At 33.8% G+C, this 17,959-nt stretch overlaps 1 protein-coding gene across 2 annotated transcripts in view; it reads left to right on the forward strand.

The window, feature by feature from the left end:
- Positions 1-17,959, forward strand: part of NME7 (NME/NM23 family member 7) — a 154,879-nt gene that overhangs the window by 39,879 nt on the left and 97,041 nt on the right. The window contains exons 4-7 of one of the 2 annotated variants that reach the window (XM_051998999.1): positions 1,710-1,820; positions 3,960-4,010; positions 5,915-6,122; positions 7,888-7,993. In XM_051998999.1, coding sequence (XP_051854959.1) covers positions 1,710-1,820; positions 3,960-4,010; positions 5,915-6,122; positions 7,888-7,993 — 476 coding nt within the window. The remainder of the gene's footprint in view (positions 1-1,709; positions 1,821-3,959; positions 4,011-5,914; positions 6,123-7,887; positions 7,994-17,959) is intronic. The other variant, XM_051999000.1, reaches the window with a different exon arrangement.

Raw genomic sequence — 17,959 nt, forward strand, 5'->3', positions numbered from 1 at the left:
AAACAAAACAAAGGAAACAGATTATTTTACTTGGAAACTTTTTTACATTTTAATTGGTAGCTTTTGTTTTAATATTATTTTACTTTCAAAATAACACTTCTTTTCCATCTAGAGAGCTGTTCTTATAACAAAGAATAAAAAAGAAAAGAAATTCAACAAAACTAAACAACACATTAAGTCTAACAATATATCTCTATTCCATATCCATAGTCTCCCACCTTTGCAATGAAGAAAGGCAGTTTCATTCTCATCTTTCTTCTTTGGGCTCTAACTTGGTCATTTAAATTATGTATGATTCAGTTTCAACTTTTGTTGTTGTTCTTTAATTTACACTGTTATAATCATTGTGTGTATTATTTTCCTGTTTCTGCTTAATTCATTCCTTATGTTCCTGTGTTCTCAATATTAGTTGTTTCTTTAAATAGTAATAATCTTTCATATTCACTTATCACAATTTGTTTAGTCATTCCTTAATTTACAGGGATCAAAAAACTTCTATCTCGTTTCTACTACAAAAACATTTTCTATGAATATTGGCCCTTTTTCCTTTAAATAAATTTTTATTGATACCTACTAACTCCTATTAATTCCTACTCTTTTCTCTTTAATATCCCAGAAAGTTGTCATCATAAATAAGAAAAAAACCTGTAAGATAAAAGTTTGTACTCTGTAGAACTTTATAGACCAACTTTGTCCCTATATCCTATCTAGTTCAAATATTTTCAAAAGATAATGTACCTTGCATTGTCATGTCTTACCTTAATGTATCAAAAAATTTAAGTGAAAAGTTTAAATGAATATTTTGTACTTTTTTGCCTTCCTAATTAGTATTTATACCAGCCATTAAAGTAGTTTCTGGAAGAAAAAAATTTTCAAGGAATCATGCAATGGGTATAATGAGATTTACAACAACAAAAAGATACTTGTTTCTATTTTACTGTTAATGGGTTTCAATGAGAATTATTTTTATTTTTTTTAAGAATGGAAAAACAGACTTCAAGATGACAGGCAATGGGGATGCAGTGAATTATCTTGGTGTCTTCGTTGTCTGACCAAGCTCTAAGAGCATTCCCTGTCATCTTTATGGCCATTAGAGCAAATCATTCTCATTTGCCCATTTTGCCAAGGGAAGTCTTCGCATGTTTGAGACATCCCCATAACTCATGCATAATATGTTTGAGGCCTGAAAGCTATTCTCAGCCTAGTTTTACTGGGGGATGGTTGGGGTTCCATGCATGTGAAAGCTACATAGTACATATATATTAAAATAAACAAGTCATGATGCAGTTAATAAGCTTTCTGTTCTATAATATATAATCCACCTTAAGCAATAAAAATATTCTTCAAAGATTGATGTAGTTTTATATGTTTTATAGTTTTGTTTATGTTGTTATATAGTATTGTTTGTATGCTTTATAATTTATACTGTTATATAGTATTGTTTATATGTTTTATAGTTTTGTTTATGTATTTTGTTTATATTGTTATATAGTATTGTTTGTAATATTTTATAATTTATGCTTTTATAAAGTATTATTTATATATGTTTCATAGTTTTGACTTTAGCACTTTTCAATGTGTAAATATTTCCTTAATAGGTATCTTTTCATTTGTGTGTGTGTGTGTGTGTGTGTGTGTGTGTGTGTATGTGTGTGTGTATTTTACTGATAGTTTTCATTTTTGAGACTTGTCCCCCATTTCTTTTATAGGACCCTAGCATTACTTAAACCAGATGCAGTACCACATGCTGGAGAGATAATTGATATGATAAATAAAGCTGGATTTAAAATAAGCAAACTCAAGATGATGATGCTTTCAAGGTAATTTGTTGGTTTTAAGGTTCGGGCTTTTTTTTTTTTTTTTAAATGCATAGATGGCTACACTCATTGTGGTCTGTGGAAATTAGTGGGGATTCTAAGGAAATAGAAGAGGAATCCCAAGGGCATGGTGGTTATTTTCTAGTCCTGAAGCCTGGCTTCTGTTTTGCTCGGCCTGGCCCCAAGGACCAGAAAGAAGAGCAGTGGGAGGGGAGGAGGAGCTTATTGGTCATTAACATTATCTCCAAATGGGACCCTCAGCAGGAGGTGGGTCTTGTACATTGGTCTTCAGGGGAATGCCAGGAATGGTGGTCTTGGACCCTCCTCTCATTCTGGACATGGGGAGCCTGTGTCTGTTTTCTCTCTCAGGTCAGATGCTAAGTTCCATCAAGGCAGGAACCATGTGTTACTTATACTTTGTGCCTCAGCTAGCACTCTACTCCCAGTAGAGAAGGAAGTGTTCATTGGACTGAAGTTACTGTGCTTCTAATAATGTTCTATCTGACATTGACCCAAAAGTCACTTTCTTGTTTCTTCTAACTCTTTGTCCTACTTTTTGGCCTGTGTGGATGTCCAGAATAAGTTTGATTCCTGTTGCTCACAATGACCTTTTATATATTTAAACAGATCAAATACTTCATCTGGGTCACATTCATACGGACCAGCAATATGATCAGGGCAGGTCACTGAACAGCTATTTGCCTCAGTTTCCCCATTTGAAAAAATGGGGATAATAATAGCACTTCCCTCACAGGGTCAAAGGAAAAAAATAAATGTAAAGCTTTTAGCACATAGCAAACGCCATATAAATGTTAGTTGTTATTATTATTTCCTGACTCTTAACCTTATCTAAATGTGGTCTAAGTTTGCATTAGCTTTTAAAGCATTCACATAATACCTCATTGATTCTGCAATTAGTAATGGCAATATTTCATATTTATATGTTGCTTTGAGATTTAGGAAATAGTTTTCCTTTTCCCTGTAATAGCTGTGTGTGGTAGATAGAGCAAATATTATTTTTATTTTTTAGATAAAGAACAGAAATTTAGAGAAGGCAAGAAGCAATTCTCAATCCTAGTCCTTGGGAATAGCAGGGCCAAGGATTTCTACTGCACTCTTTAGAGTCCAAATCCATTGAATTTTCTATTACACTCAAATTCTATTATTCTCAAGTAGTTACCTGGGACCCACAAGTCTTTTTCATGTGAACCGATGCCTAAACACTTCTTTCCCAGTCTGTACTTCTCCAGTTGACTTTTAAATCTTTGCAATCCTCTTGCCATTCCTACCCTTCTCTAAAAGCTTCTCAGTATGGCTATTGGTCATGCTTATTGGAGAACCATCTTCACCTCTGTCTTCAAAATCTATCTTCAAATTCGATTTCAGGCCTTATCTCTTTGTCCCATCTCCCCATCTCTCCAGCTGTTTGTGCCTCTGCCCTGAATTTTACTCTCACTCACTTTGTCCCCATTTTGTATTTGCCTGTATGCACACACTGTACCTCTTCTCATAGAATGTGAGCTCCTTGTGGGCAAGGGAGCCTTTTTAATTTTTATCATTGTATCCCCAGAACCCAATACATTGTTTGGCAAATAGTACATGCTTATAAAATGCTCATTGTTTGATTTTAGAAAGATTCACAAGATAACCCCACAGAAAGGGCTGTCAAAAGAAAGTGACTATAATATAATCTTTAGTTGCCAAGGAAAGCTTTGGTGCATAACACTTGAGGCTTGAAGATGACTTTGTATTTCCCTTAATTCTCTTCAATTCAGTGGTCTGATGAACTCTTGAGAACAAATTATTACTAATGGACAAATGTGAGACTTGTTTATTTAGTGATTTCTCTGATAAGCATCTTAAAGAGGTAGATCTTAGTAAAAGCATCTGGAAGATAAAAAATTAGTTGAGTATAGCTAAGTTAATTTGTAGTAGCTCTTACCTAGGCAATGACTTGGCTTAGAGATTTATGTGTAGTTTTTAACTTGGAAAATTTGGAGAAAAGTCTCAACTGTAGTGTAGCTTTATAGATTAACCATAAATGGACAATAATTGTCTAAACTTAATTGATAAACTATCAAAAAGTGACAAAATGGCAGTTAACTGTTTGTTTTTAATAATCTTATTTGTATTATATTACAGGAAAGAAGCAACAGATTTTTATGTTGATCATCAATCAAAGCCATTATATAAGTAGGTATTAACATAGGGAACTAGCCTTATATAAAGGAAGTCTATTCCAATCTTGTCTTATTTTAAAATTTTTATATGTTATTTGTTCTTCATTTGTGTCATTTGAAGAATTTTGTAAAGAGTGCATTTGCACTACTATAAAACCATCTTTTGAGATCAATCTTTGAGTCCTTGAGTTGGATAAAAAGAATCCCTGATATGCAAGTCATCATATCCTGCATTTATTGTATATTCAGAAAAACAAGCTTTTTTTTTTGAATATATAATCTTCATACCTATTGAGAATTCCTTGCTTCCAAAAGAATCTGATCACATTTATATATTTTTTTCATCTTAATCAACATATTTTTGAGAACCTCCCTTAATACAGAACAATGCTTATAATGTATTTTTATATTCATATAGTGGATAGCATCTGTTGAAAGTTTCCTCTCTGTAAAGATTTTGGATGTTTAACATGTAATTTAAACGAGACTCTTAGAACTAAGAGCTAATTAAAATTCACTCAAATTCGGGTTCTCATCACTTTTCCCCATGGTTTATTCTAATGACTTCTCTTTGCTTTGAAGATATGTCTTCTCTCCAGTGTATCTCTCTCCCATTCACTTACCAAAGAAATCTTCTAATCAGTGATATCTTCTGGTATAGTGGATAGAGCACTGACCTTAGTTCAATCTTGCATATGGCTGTGGGGCATTAGATAAACTACATGATCTTTCAGGGCTCTAGGCAACCCTTGAAGATGATAAGTTGTAAAGTTTGGCTAACCTTCATTATTAAAGGGATCCTCATCCTGGAGTTCCTGATACCAATGACAACCCAGTTCTAGTTTTCATCCCTATCCTGATCATGTCATTTCCTTGATCAAAAGATTTCAGAGGCTTCCTATTGGTTCTAAGATTAAAAAACAACAACAACAACAAAAACCTCCTTGATCTAGGACACCGATCTGTTGTTGGTTTACTAAATTTCAGACTGTACCTAATTATCATTGACTCTCTACAAGATGCCCATGCCATCCAGGAGAACTTGGATTTTCCTAAGGAAATACATTTAACTATCTAGTTATAGCTGCCACTCTCCAGGATTAGGAGACAATAGTTCAATGCGCCAGAATGAGCACAGATCATGGAGCTCCTCAGGTTTGGGATTGCTTGGTGGACCAGGCGTTCTGAATCCTTAAAAACAAAACCCCAAAAATATTTCAAGGTTCTGAGGAAACACTGAGGCAGAAGCTAAGAATAATATGCTCTCCATGGGGTTCCTTTGATTGATCTTATAGACAGGTACCTGAATGCCTATTATGCTGGCTGTGTCAGCATCATGGCCAATAGATTGATCTAGACTGGTCAGAATCTTGGTTGCTGGTAGGAGTGTTGTAATACAAAATAGTAGCTTATAGAATTAGTATCATAATATATGTTAACATTTATATTATATGCACGTTATCTCTCCTTATTTTGTAATCTCCCCAAGAGCTAATATTAGGTCATTTTTTATCTTTATGTTTCCAATACTATAATAATTCCTTATGCATGGTAGTTTAAAAAAATAGAGATTTTTTTAATTGAATTGATTAGTATCTTAGGACATTAGGGACTTTAAAGCCAAATCAATTTATTACTTTTTACAGCAAGGGAGACATCTGATAATGGCTTTCTACAAAGACATATTATTATAGTGATTTTGCTTCTGTTTTTTAAGTTGTCTGACAATACCAGTGATATGTGGAGAGCTAGACTATCATACAACTACTTAATTATAAAATGCTGGCATGTCCATAGTAAAATAATACTCAGTAACTTTTTAATAATAATTTATTTTGCAGTTTGCCTACAATTTAATAGATTTTCCATGTTGAGATACATTTATTAACATATATTCCTCAAAAATCTATTTTGCAGTGAGCTTATCCAGTTTATTACAAGTTGTCCTGTTATTGCTATGGAGATTTTAGGAAATGATGCTGTCAATGAATGGAAGAAATTAATAGGACCTGCAAACCCTTCTGTAGCTCGTACAGATTTTCCTGAAACCATTAGAGCAAAATTTGGAACAGATGGTGTAAGAAATACAGTTCATGGTCCTGATTCTTTTGCTATTGCTGCCAAGGTAAGGATGTTTAAAAAATGTCTTTGAACGTAGCTGTGCTTTTCATTATTGATGCTTATGCATTGTTAAAAAAAAAGGGGGGGTTATTTTGAAAATAATAAACATGTTTGTAAAAACATTTTTTTAGGTAAGAAAGTATTTCTTAAAATATTGGCATATTTAGAAAAACTATTGAATTTTGCCCATTGGTCCTCTATAAATATTTCAGTATAACAATGTAGAGAAATTTGAATGCCAGCTTTTTCCTCAGTAAAATTTTTCATTGTCATCATAGAGCTTCATCTTAACTATGGCTTGGTTACAATGAGTGCAGCTACCACTATAATACACTCCTTTAGATAGAAATCTATAATAAACCTGAATATACAGTATTTTTACCTTCCTGCATATCCTTTATCCTATTCACCTGGAAGTTAGGTGATAAGTAGAAGTAGTTTCCTGGAGTTTGTGGGGATTTAGCTAACTCACAGAGTGAGAAGCATTATATCACTTTTTCAAATGATATATAAAAGGAGACATTTTTGTCATTTGTAATGAGAAGTAAGGATACTGAATATTTCTTAATTATACAAAGGAATAATAAAGAATAAGGTTAAATTAATTTTTAAAAGGACTTTGCATTTGTGAATATGATATTCTCATTTCATTGCAGCTTAAAGAAGTTGTACTTTTACTAAAATTGATATCAGCATAATGCCTAATATTATTGGATAGTAGTTTTTTCTGGTTTTGTTTTTGTTTTTGTTTTTTTTAAAGTAGATCATTCTTGATAGTGGATCAACTTTTTACTTTACTGGATTAGTGTATAAAACCATATCCAGCTGACCCAAAGAATTAAAACTTGGCATAGTCCCTTGGCTATTTGAGCCTTTTAGTAGGCCATTCAGATTACTGCATGGTCTGTTTGATGTCCTGGGTAAAAGAATAATTAGCCAAAATACCAGCATGGGACCAGAGAAATTTAATTTAATTAAATAATTAATACAGTCACTATAATTTAATTAATTAATATAGTCACTATATTTGGCTCAGCTTCTTGCCCCCAATTTAAAAAAAATAAAACAAGTAAGTGTTGTGAAAGGATTGCTGAAGATTAATTTCTTTTCTTCCACAGAAAGCCAAGATTTTTCTGATGGATTCTGTTAACAGTCATGCAGAGATCCCTACTTTCAAACACTTATTTTCTCCAAGGAGAATAAATGCTAATGTTGATTTTTTTTCTAAAATTCATTTTTGTTAGTTTTGGGAGTTTTCCAGTGAAGGGATACCTGTTACCATTTTAGACTAGTAACAGTTGTGCATTTTAGAGTCTTAGAGAGTTGTCTGAAAATTGAGAGTGTAAATGTTGTGCTCAGAGTCACAAAAGGCTCTGTACTCCAAGAGGTATTGCTGTCTTCAAGGCTGGTCTCTCTACATGAGACTACATGATGACTTGCGCCTGTCCTTCAACATAGTATTTTAAAAATATATTAGGTAAGATTTGTTAACCCAAGTCATATTTTATTCATATGTCAGATACCCAAGTCATATTTTATTCATATGCCAGGTTAATTCATATTCTTGTTAATTGATTAGTTTGTGGACTCTACTACATTTATTACTTGTAATTTGTTTAATTAATTCTTATTAATTGCTTATTTACTAGAATTCTTGAGGCAAATAAGTTATTTTTAAATAATGAATTCATTTTTATATCACAAGATTATTATGGATATTAAAATTTGTAGAGCACCTGTGACATCAGAAATCTAATTTTTGTTTTTAGGAATTGGAGTTGTTCTTTCCCTCAAGTGGAAGTGGTGGCCCAGTAAACACTGCAAAATTTACTAACTGTACTTGCTGCATTATTAAACCTCATGCTATTAGTGAAGGTAAGTGTTGTGTTAAATTGACTTTATGGAACAATTTTATTTTTAGAGGCATACTGGTATGTTGAATTTGCATTTGTTTTCCAAATAGAAATATATGAGAAAGTTTCACTTTAGAAATGTTTTCTTTCATATGCTAAAGGTACTTTATGTGAATACTACTTATAATACTTATAAATTCATACAGGTGATAAAAACTTAGAGAAGAAAAAATCAACATATACATATATATATATATATATATATATAAATTTTTATATTTTTAATAAATTAATTCTTCCCACTTTTCATCCTTTCAGTTATGGGCCTAAATGGTTCTAAATGATATAAACTTAATACATTTTTCTTCCTAAGGAAATTTTTTTGTTATCTTTTAAAAAATTTTGTTTGCTTTTTGGACTTGAGTGTATTAAAAATGTCAGGATAAGAAGAATTTGAAATAGCAAGTCAGATAAGGTTTATTCAGAGACACATAGCTAAGGAAAGGGAGGACTTCCTAGGATTGTCCCCTAGGAAATAGCTTTGGGGAGGAATTTTCAGAAGAGTATCCCTCAAACTAGAACACGGAGCAGACTTTAATACTCTAAGGAAAAGTAATATTTTTAATGTTGTCCATAATTATTCTTGTAGCTAGATTAATTTCTTTTCTTTCCCAGAATGCCAAGATTAGTTTTAATTTTTTTTCCATTGGATTCTGCTGACAGTCACGCAGAAATTCCTATTTTCAAACACTTATGTTCTCCAAGGAGAGTGGATGCTTATGTTGATATTTTTTAATGCAATTTTTTTTTTTTTGGTAAGTTTTGGAAGTTTCCCAATGAAGAGAAAACAGCAAGTTTTTTTTTCCAAGTTTAGCCTTATAAGGAGGGCTAAGCAATTTGTTTTAGTCATGATTGAATGGAACAAGTGAGCTCTCTTCATGCTCTCTTCATTCCACAGAGCAAATTGTAAAAAGAATAAGAAAAAAGAAAAACAGAACAGGAATACAAATCAAAAGAAAACATTGTCATGTGACCAGCAGAATATCAGGAAGTATTCAAAATATATAACAACAAATTACCAGATTAAGAAAGTATGTGTATGTGTATGTTTATATATATTAGTATAAGAAATTGTATTCACGAGTATCCATCTTTTCTATACTTCCTTGTAAATTGTTTTTTGTTCTCTGCTGTACACCTTATTTACATTATTTCCCCCCTTGCATTCCCCCCATTCCCAAGCAAGCTATAATTAAGAAATGATATATTTATGCATACATATGTAAATATATACATATACACCCCCATACACGCATCTTTATTATCCCTGAGACTTTGCTTTAATTCTTCTCATAATTTATCTTGCTATTACTTCAATCTCCGCCCACCCATAGATCTTGTCTTCTACTCATCCCTTCCCCTTTATTTGTTTATAGATTTTGGAGGGTACTACACCCTTCTTGATATATTTGTAGTGATGCCTATTAAACCCATTCCTGATGAAAGTAGGCTCTGAGAACTATAAACCCTCCTCCTCTCTCTAATGCGATCTGTTCTTCCTCTGTACCTCATTTGTAAAACCTAATTGTTAAAAACCCCATAAACCATTTGTCCATGCTGATTTCTTGAAATTTTCTGTTAAGTTTGGTTTCGTATATAGACCTGAAAATCTGCAAGTTCATTAAATGTCCATTTTTTTTTCTCATTCAGTGTTATGGATAATTTTGCTGGATTTGATATTTTTGGCTAAAGGCCTAGTTCTTTTGATTGTCAGTAGATATGATTCCAGGACCTGTGATCTTTTAATGTAGCTGCTGATAAATCTTGTACAATTCTAATTGTAGCTCCAGTGTATTTGAATTTTTTTTTCCTTGTTTCTTGCAAAATTTTCTTTTTTGGAGTTTCAAAATTTGGCAGTATTGTTTCTGTGTGTTTCCACAAAGGATCTCTTTGAGGTGGTAATTAGTGGATTTTTTCTATTTCTACTTTCCCTTCAGTTCTGTTTCTCCAGGACAATTTTCTTGGATTATTTCTTGGATTATTATGTCAGAGTTCTCTTTTTTGGTCACAATTTTCTGGTAGTCCAATTATACTTATATTTTCTCTTCTTGATCTGCTCTCCATATCTGTCAATTTTCTTATCAAGTGTTTCACATTCTGTTCTCTTTTCTCATTCTTTATAATCTGCTTTGTTATTTCTTAGTCTCTCATAGCTTCACTGGCTTCCCTTTGCTCAATTCATATTTTCAAAGAATTATTTTCATCTTTGAGATTCTGTATCTCCTTAGCTAGTTGGTTAACTTTTTTTTCATAATTATTTTGTTTTTCTTGGATTTTTTTCCCTCATTGTCTCTCATTTGATTTTTGAATTCTTTTTTGAGTTCTATAAATTCTTTTTGGATTTAACGATTTCACATTACTCTTTGGGATAGAAGCATTTTTTACTTCAGTGTCCTTCCTTAAAGATGAACCCCAGTTTTCCCTGTTCCCATCGTATATTTCTATTGTGAGGTTCTTTCTTCTTGGCCTTTCATTTTTTTTAAATAAGAGATATTAATGTATGCACCTTTAATCATAAAGTAGGGGGATTGGTACCTCAAGCTTCTCTTCAACTCTCCCTTCTGACCAGGAACCCCAACCAAACTCCCTTCCATGGAATATTTCTAAAAGCATCTAGCTGTCATTGCTTTTTATCTTCCTTATTTATTCGACTTCTCATTAGATATGCCCTGTCTGTTTCACAAAATGTTCCAAAGCAAACACCAGATGTTAAACCATCATAGGAAGAAAATGATGAGATTCTGTTTTATCTGTATTTATCTATATATAGAGAGAGACATAACTTTCCTTTATCTTTTTACAAGCTATCTTTAAGTTTAGGCCTTTCAATTTGTTTATCTTTCATGTTTTTTTTTATCTTACCTTTCGATTTTAATTTTAATTTTTAAATTTAATTTTTCTAATGTCTCTTCATTTTCAGTTTCCATTTCTGTAGTTTTACCTGTGTCTATGTCTCTCTCTGTTTACTTTTGTCTCTTATTCTAGCATTCTCTCTTTATCTTTATCTGTCTCTCCTTGACTAGACTTTTATACTTTTTCCTTAAGATTTCTGATTTCTGTCTGTACTTTGATATTTTTACTTAATTCTAGGGTCATCCTTTTAGTCTTATTCTAGAGGTTCTTGTCATTGCAAAACTTACTGTAATAAATTTCCTTTGTCAAGATTTTTTTTACTTAGTTTCCTTTGTTGTGAGAGGATTCTTTTCTTTGAATATTCATTTTTCCTTCCTCATTCACTTTTTGCCTTTTTTTATGTTTCTGCAATTATCTTTTTGTGGTGTCCTTGCTGTAAATATGCTTCTACCTCTGATTTGCTTTCTCAGCTCCCTGGGGTTGGCTAAGATGCATTGGCTCTAAGAAGGTGAAGGTCATTCTTTGGGATTCCAGGATGTATTGAGAAGTCAGTGGACTTATTCTTTATTTTCTTGGTCCTCATTCTTTTTGGCTCCAGTCCTTTCTGAGACTGAATTTGCTCTGATGCTGCCCTGACAGAGATGGAGGTCAATTTAAGATAATTCGAAATTATTGTGATTGAAGTAGCATGTTACTATGTCAGATGAATCATGTTCCCTGAGCTGCATGGTTCTCACCTGTCGGGGGCAGTATGGTATAACATAAGGAGCCTTTGTCTTAGACTCAGGAGACCAGAGTGTGGCCCTGCTTGTCATTTATCATTTATTAACACCTTGGGAACTTGGGGTTTCTGAGACTCAGTTTCCTTATCCATAAAGTGAGAATAGTCACAATTGAATCATGTACTTTACAAGATAATTGTAAAATCACTTTATAAATCTCAAAATAATATGTAAACATGAACAATAGTTATTATTGTCGTGGCCATTTAAATTGGGCTTTTCTATTAACACCTATAGAAGAAAAGTTAGCATTTTTTATCCACTGTTTGCAAAATAAAGAAAAACTACATATAATGTGCATTGGAAATTATATACTAAATTAGTGACATGATAATTTTGGAATTCGGAATGTATAAAACCAGTCATTTTTATTATTTGGGGCAGTCTTTAAATACTTTCTTAGGCCCAAAAAAGAGATGATCCTTTTTGCCTGCTTTTCTGATAGAATATGATAGAACCCGCTGGTTCTTCAGAGGAAGTCAGTCAGCAGGATAAAGGAGTTGGAGATTACTTTGAGACCATTCTCCCTAGAATTCGCTCCAGAAAGTGGGAGAGTTTAGCTTGAAGCAGAGAAGGCCAATGGGACTAGAACTGTCTTTAGGAAGGATCAGACTCCTCTCCAGCCAGAGCAGAACTAGTTGCAGCAGAGTGTAGAAGTTTCAGAGTCACAAATAGAAGCTTGAATTAAGGGAAAACTTAAGATAGAATAGACTGACTTGGTACCATTAGTTGGTTCCTCGTCTCCAGAGCTCTTCAAATAATAAGTAGGTAGTGATTTCTCCGTTATCTTGTTCAGGTATTTTTTATACTAGATGGCTTCTGAGGGATCTTTCAACTCTGAGATTTTGTGATTTTTGTGATGCTACAATCCTTTCTTTATATTCAAGATTTGGGTACCAATTTCCCTGTTAATTGGCAGAGGGAACTGAGTCTGGGAAAATGCAATTGTTCTATACCAAATTTGTTTCAATTTTGGGCCAGTTTTGTCAAATAAAAGTTTATGCTAATATTACAGTACGATATCTCAGAGAAGGATGACACACACAGTTCCCTCCTTTCTGGCAAAAATTGGATACTATAAACCCTAGAAATGAAATTAGGAGGGAAAGCCCTTTTTTATAAAACAATTTTCATTCTCATGATATTGAAGTATTCAGTGCAGGAACTGAAGAAATCCTCTGCCCTGAAGCTGGCTGTTAAAGCACAGATTTAGTATAGAACTTGAGAGGAAAAAATATATTTTTCAAAGTTGTCTTTAAACCTTTCCTAATGTTATTGGTTATTCCTATTTATATTTTGAATCACAAGATTAATCCCTTGCAGATGAGTGTGGAACAAGAGAAATGGGTTGGGTGACAATGTAAAACTTACACTCAATCAGATATTTGTTAGATTTATTTCATAAAATATTCAGGATCATTTTTGCAGTTTACATTTTTATGTTATTTTATCCATTTTAGTCTTGTCTTTTTAAAAAAGTTCTGCATCTTTCTGATATCTTTTAAAATTCTTTCCTCTCCTTTTCCATCTATTCATAATAGATCCTTTTTAAAAATTATTCTGTCATTCATCTTCAAAAGATGGTAATACAATAATACAAATAAATTGACAAAATTCCAATTAAACTGTGACCGTGGCTTTTATTCATTGTATTGTTTCCCAAGTTTATTAACTATTTCAAACAATCATATATGTCAGGAATAATGATACTTAGAAAATCCCCAACTTCCCTAGCAGCTCAGTGATAAAATGAATACTTTGTTCTTGTTAAACCAGGAACTTTTCTGGCAAACAAAAGAATAATGTTGATGACCCTGAATTTTATCTTCCTTTCTGTCCTTTCCATTGGTGGTCATGCTTCAAAACGTGAATGAATGGGGTAGCCTTGATCCTTCTGTGTTTGACTGTAAAGTTCAGATGCGTTCCCATCACTGAGCTGCTAATCAAACTAAATAACCTGTTAAACTGCTCATGTTTGCTTACCTTCTCAGATAAAATGTACTTACTAAAAATAAGACTATCATAGGCTTTTCACATCAGTTGCATGCTCAAGGGGAGAAGGCTTGGGGCCTCTAGCCCATGACATTATAGAATGGAAGCAAAATGATGGAAAGGGGGTGTAGAGAATCACAGCATTTCATTTGGACTCAGAAGGAAGCTCTGCAGGTTTCTGGTCTCTCCTCCTCCTCCCCAGATCTCCCCTCTCTCTTGGCCCTTGTGGTCACCTTCCTCGGAGCTTCTTAGCTTTTTCTATCATGGATCTCTTGGGTAGTCTGCTGAAGGCCACAGACTTTTCAGAAGAATGTTTTAAAATGCAAAATAAAAGGCAGAGGGAAAAAGTAAGTTTATGTAGTGCTTACTGCCTTAAGGGCTTTACAAATATGATCTCATTTGATCCTCACAACCATCCTGGGAAGTGGTTATTGTTTAGTCATTTTCAGCTGTATCTGACTCTTCATGACTCCATTTGAGATTTTCTTGGTAGAGATACCGGAATGGATTAACATTTCTTTCTCCAACCTATTTTACAGATGAGGAAACTGAAGCAAACAGAATTTAGTGACTTGCTCAGGGTCATATAGCTAGGAAGTATCTGAGACTAGATTTAAACACAGATCTTCCTGACTCTAAAAGCACTCTGGCACTCTATCCACTGAGCTACTTAGCTAGATAAAATATAAAACAACATTAAATACAGAAAATTACAAAATATATTAATTATATTAAAATGCAGTTATCAATTTTTTTTTAAGTTTATGGAACCAATGTTAAGAACTCAAGATTCTAGACTCTTCAGTTTAACATCTTCAATAAAATGTGACTCCCAGAACTGAACATAATCATTCTTTCAACAAGCACATATTAAACAGACACTTTCTGTAAAGTAAGAGGTTGTGTTACATTTTGGGGATATAGACCCCAAAATGAGACCACTCTTGCCGTCAAGAAACTCATGAGAGTGAGTGTGTGTGTGTGTGTATGTGTGTGTGTGTGTAGGGGGAGAACAACACATGAACTTAAATATTTTTCATTTCCTTTGTACATATTTTATTCCTGCTGGGAGGGAGCAATAATAGCCAGAAAGATCCCAAAGATCTGTGTAAAAGGTAATCCTTGAGTAGAGCCTGTAAGCAGTGAGGACTATGAGGGTAGAGATGAAATGGAAGGGTGTGCCCTCCCTGCCTGGGAAAAGGCAGAAGAATGGAAAGTGAATTTGGGGTCCAAGGAACAGCAAGAAACAGCAGGACCAGTTTGACTGAGATAATGCATGATTAGCTTGGAAAAGCTGGCCTGAGCCAGATCGGAAAAGACCTTCAGCACCAGGCAGAGAAGTGTCTCTTCTTATCCTTGAGATGACAAGGATCCTCTAGAGCTTTTTGAGCCAGAGGCCCAACTCCCATCACACATCAAGGCAATTGCGTCCCTGGGCCTGGACAATATGTATCTATTAACATGGCCTGATTTCTCATTAATTGTTTTGTGCTGTTAAATCCTGTCCAGTTAGCAGTTTGTTGATCCCTCAGCTATATTCCAGTCAAATTGCTTTTTAGCTACAGCTTCCCCTATCCTATATTTGTCAAGTTGAATTTTTTGAGCTTCTATTTAAAACTATGTTTATCCTCATTATATTTGATTTTAATAAATTTAGTGCCTTAGTTTAGTCTTTCAATATTTTTTGATTCTGACAATGTATTTTAATATTCTTTCTGTTTCTCTTTGTCTTGTGTCATCAACAAATGTGATAAGCTTTGTTATTTCTGCCTTAATGAAAATTTTTTAATTGTACAAGGCCTAGAACAAATCTCAGAGGCATTCCACTTAATGTAGTGTCCTGAACTTTTTGTTGAATGAACTAGCGTTATTTGGAAGTCCATAGGAAATAATTGAAAAGAGCAATTGATCAGTTTTTTCTATCCTAATTGTTTAGGATATTTAGTGGTATTTGTTTTCTCAGTTAGTGATTTTGTAATCAACTTGTAGGAAAGAAAGAGACCATCGATACAGCTTGTTTATTGAAGGATAATCTTTATAGCTAGTAGAACATTTGAAATGCAAGAAATAAAACAGAAAGGCCCTAATATTTGTGTCTCAACTTACATCAACACTAGCTATTGGGTTCCTCAGAATTCCTATTGAATTCCTAGTGAAGGATTGCAATACCACAAGTTGGGTGGCAATATTAAAAGTATGTATCCACTAACTATATAGGGGGGAGGGTCAGAAGTCTATGATATCAGGTTTTAGATGTTTCACGGGAACATCAGAGAAAGGCTAGCAGTCTTATGAATGGAGTGCCATTTGTTGTGCAGTGGAAAGAAAGCTAGTTTTGTAGTCAGAAAGCCTAGTTTTAAATCTTGCTCCATCTAGATCGCTTGTCTGTAAAGTGAGTAAGCTCTGGGCTCACTATTCTAGGTCATGCTGCATTTCTTCCTCAAGGAAGAATGAATAAACTGATAGGTTAGATTATCTCTTCTTTATTGTCCACTATGTGTGTTTCTGCTACTGTTAACAATAATGACCAGTACCCCAGGACCAATTAACCATAATGATTAGCTTCTACAAAAGGATATTTACTTAGAAAATAGGATAGAACCAAAAATAAACGTATTTCCCTCAGACATTTGAGAGACATATTTATCTCTATCCCCATCTTGGTCTGTGGGGGACAATGGAAGCATTCTTACTGTAATTTCTCTGTAGCATCAACTTCACCAAGTTCATGTTCCAGGTAGATTCCCATAGACAGTCAGAGCATTGATATTGACCAGGCTGTAAAGCTTAGGATAAAGTCTTGTGGAATCCCATGCTTCTAGATTCCTAGGTGTTTGCTCTGCTCACCTTTCAAAACCTACAAGTTGGAGCCTCCTTCACCATAAAACAAAAGAACAAACAAGAGAGACAGTGGGTCAAGGCCTGTTTTGATGGGTCCACTTCTCAGCCTCAGAAGGAGGAAGGTCTAAAGCTTCGGATGCCATCAGAAGAGTCAAACCATGAACAGAGATCCATCAGGAGGAAAAAACCAAAATGAACAGGTGGGGTACTGATCTACCAGAGCAGGAAGGAACCTCCAGTTCTGGCTTCAAAGTCAATCAAAAAGATTCCTCCTAACCATGTAGTTCACCACCACATTTTCTTTTTTTTTAATTATAGCTTTTTATTTATAAAACATATGCATAGCTAATTTTTCAACATTGACCCTTGTAAAACTTCTGTTCCAACTTTTCGCCTCCTTCCTCTCACCCCCTCCCCTAGATGGCAGGTAGACCAATACATGCTAAATATGTTAAAGCATATGTTAAATATAATATATGTATACATATTTATATAGTTATCTTGCTGCACAAAAAAATCAGATCTAGAAAAAAGGTAAAAAAAACCTGAGAAGGAAAGCAAAAATGCAAGCAGACAATAACAGAAAGAGTCACTACCACATTTTCCAAAAAGATATTTCCATTATATGTCATTGTGACTCTCCAGGATGAGGAGGAATAGCAGAGGCATGTTGGGTATGCATCAGTTTGGAGAAGTCACTTGAATGCATGAAAAAAAAATTATTAAGCACCTGCTACATGCCATGAACTGTGCTAGATAATCTATTAAGGATACAAATACAAATATGAGATAGTCCCTTCTCTTGAGGAGCTTAAATTTTAATTAGAGGAAGCTCTTTGTATAGGAGAATATTAGCCAAAAAAGGAAGTTTTTGTTTGAGTGGACGGGATATTGTCATAGAGAAACATTTCTTGCCAAAAACATGGGTTATATTGATTTGATTATTATTCTCAGAGCCAGCGATGATAGGAAGTGGAAACCCTGAAACAAGGATCCTCTTTCTTACCTCTGCTGAATTTGCAGAAATTTGTCATTTATTGGAACTCAAATTCTCTAAAAAAAATTTCCTTTGGGCCAAGGTGAACATTCTGTAATTTTGGAAAAGAGAGATGTTCTCAGGAGTTTAGAAGTGAGATAGCATGTGCACAGCACTTTGCAAATCTTACTTATCTAGCAAAATGCTATATAAATGTTATTTATCATTATTATTAGTTATCGGTATTACTTGGCAATATAGTGATAAATAAGAAATTGTATAGGTAAGGAAAAAACAGCAATCAGGATATCCTAAATAATTTTCTTTGTCTTCTAACTAACTTTATCCATTGCTTTGGAAAATGACCTTGAGGCATGTTCCATAGTAAGGAAAAAGTGGAACTATTGCTCAAAAGAATTTACAACTTCCCCTTCAGGTTCTACATGTGAATATTAATCTTGATGAGATAGGGGAACTTCACAAG

This window comes from Antechinus flavipes, chromosome 4 (genome assembly GCF_016432865.1).
Source record: "Antechinus flavipes isolate AdamAnt ecotype Samford, QLD, Australia chromosome 4, AdamAnt_v2, whole genome shotgun sequence".
NCBI lineage: Eukaryota > Metazoa > Chordata > Mammalia > Dasyuromorphia > Dasyuridae > Antechinus > Antechinus flavipes.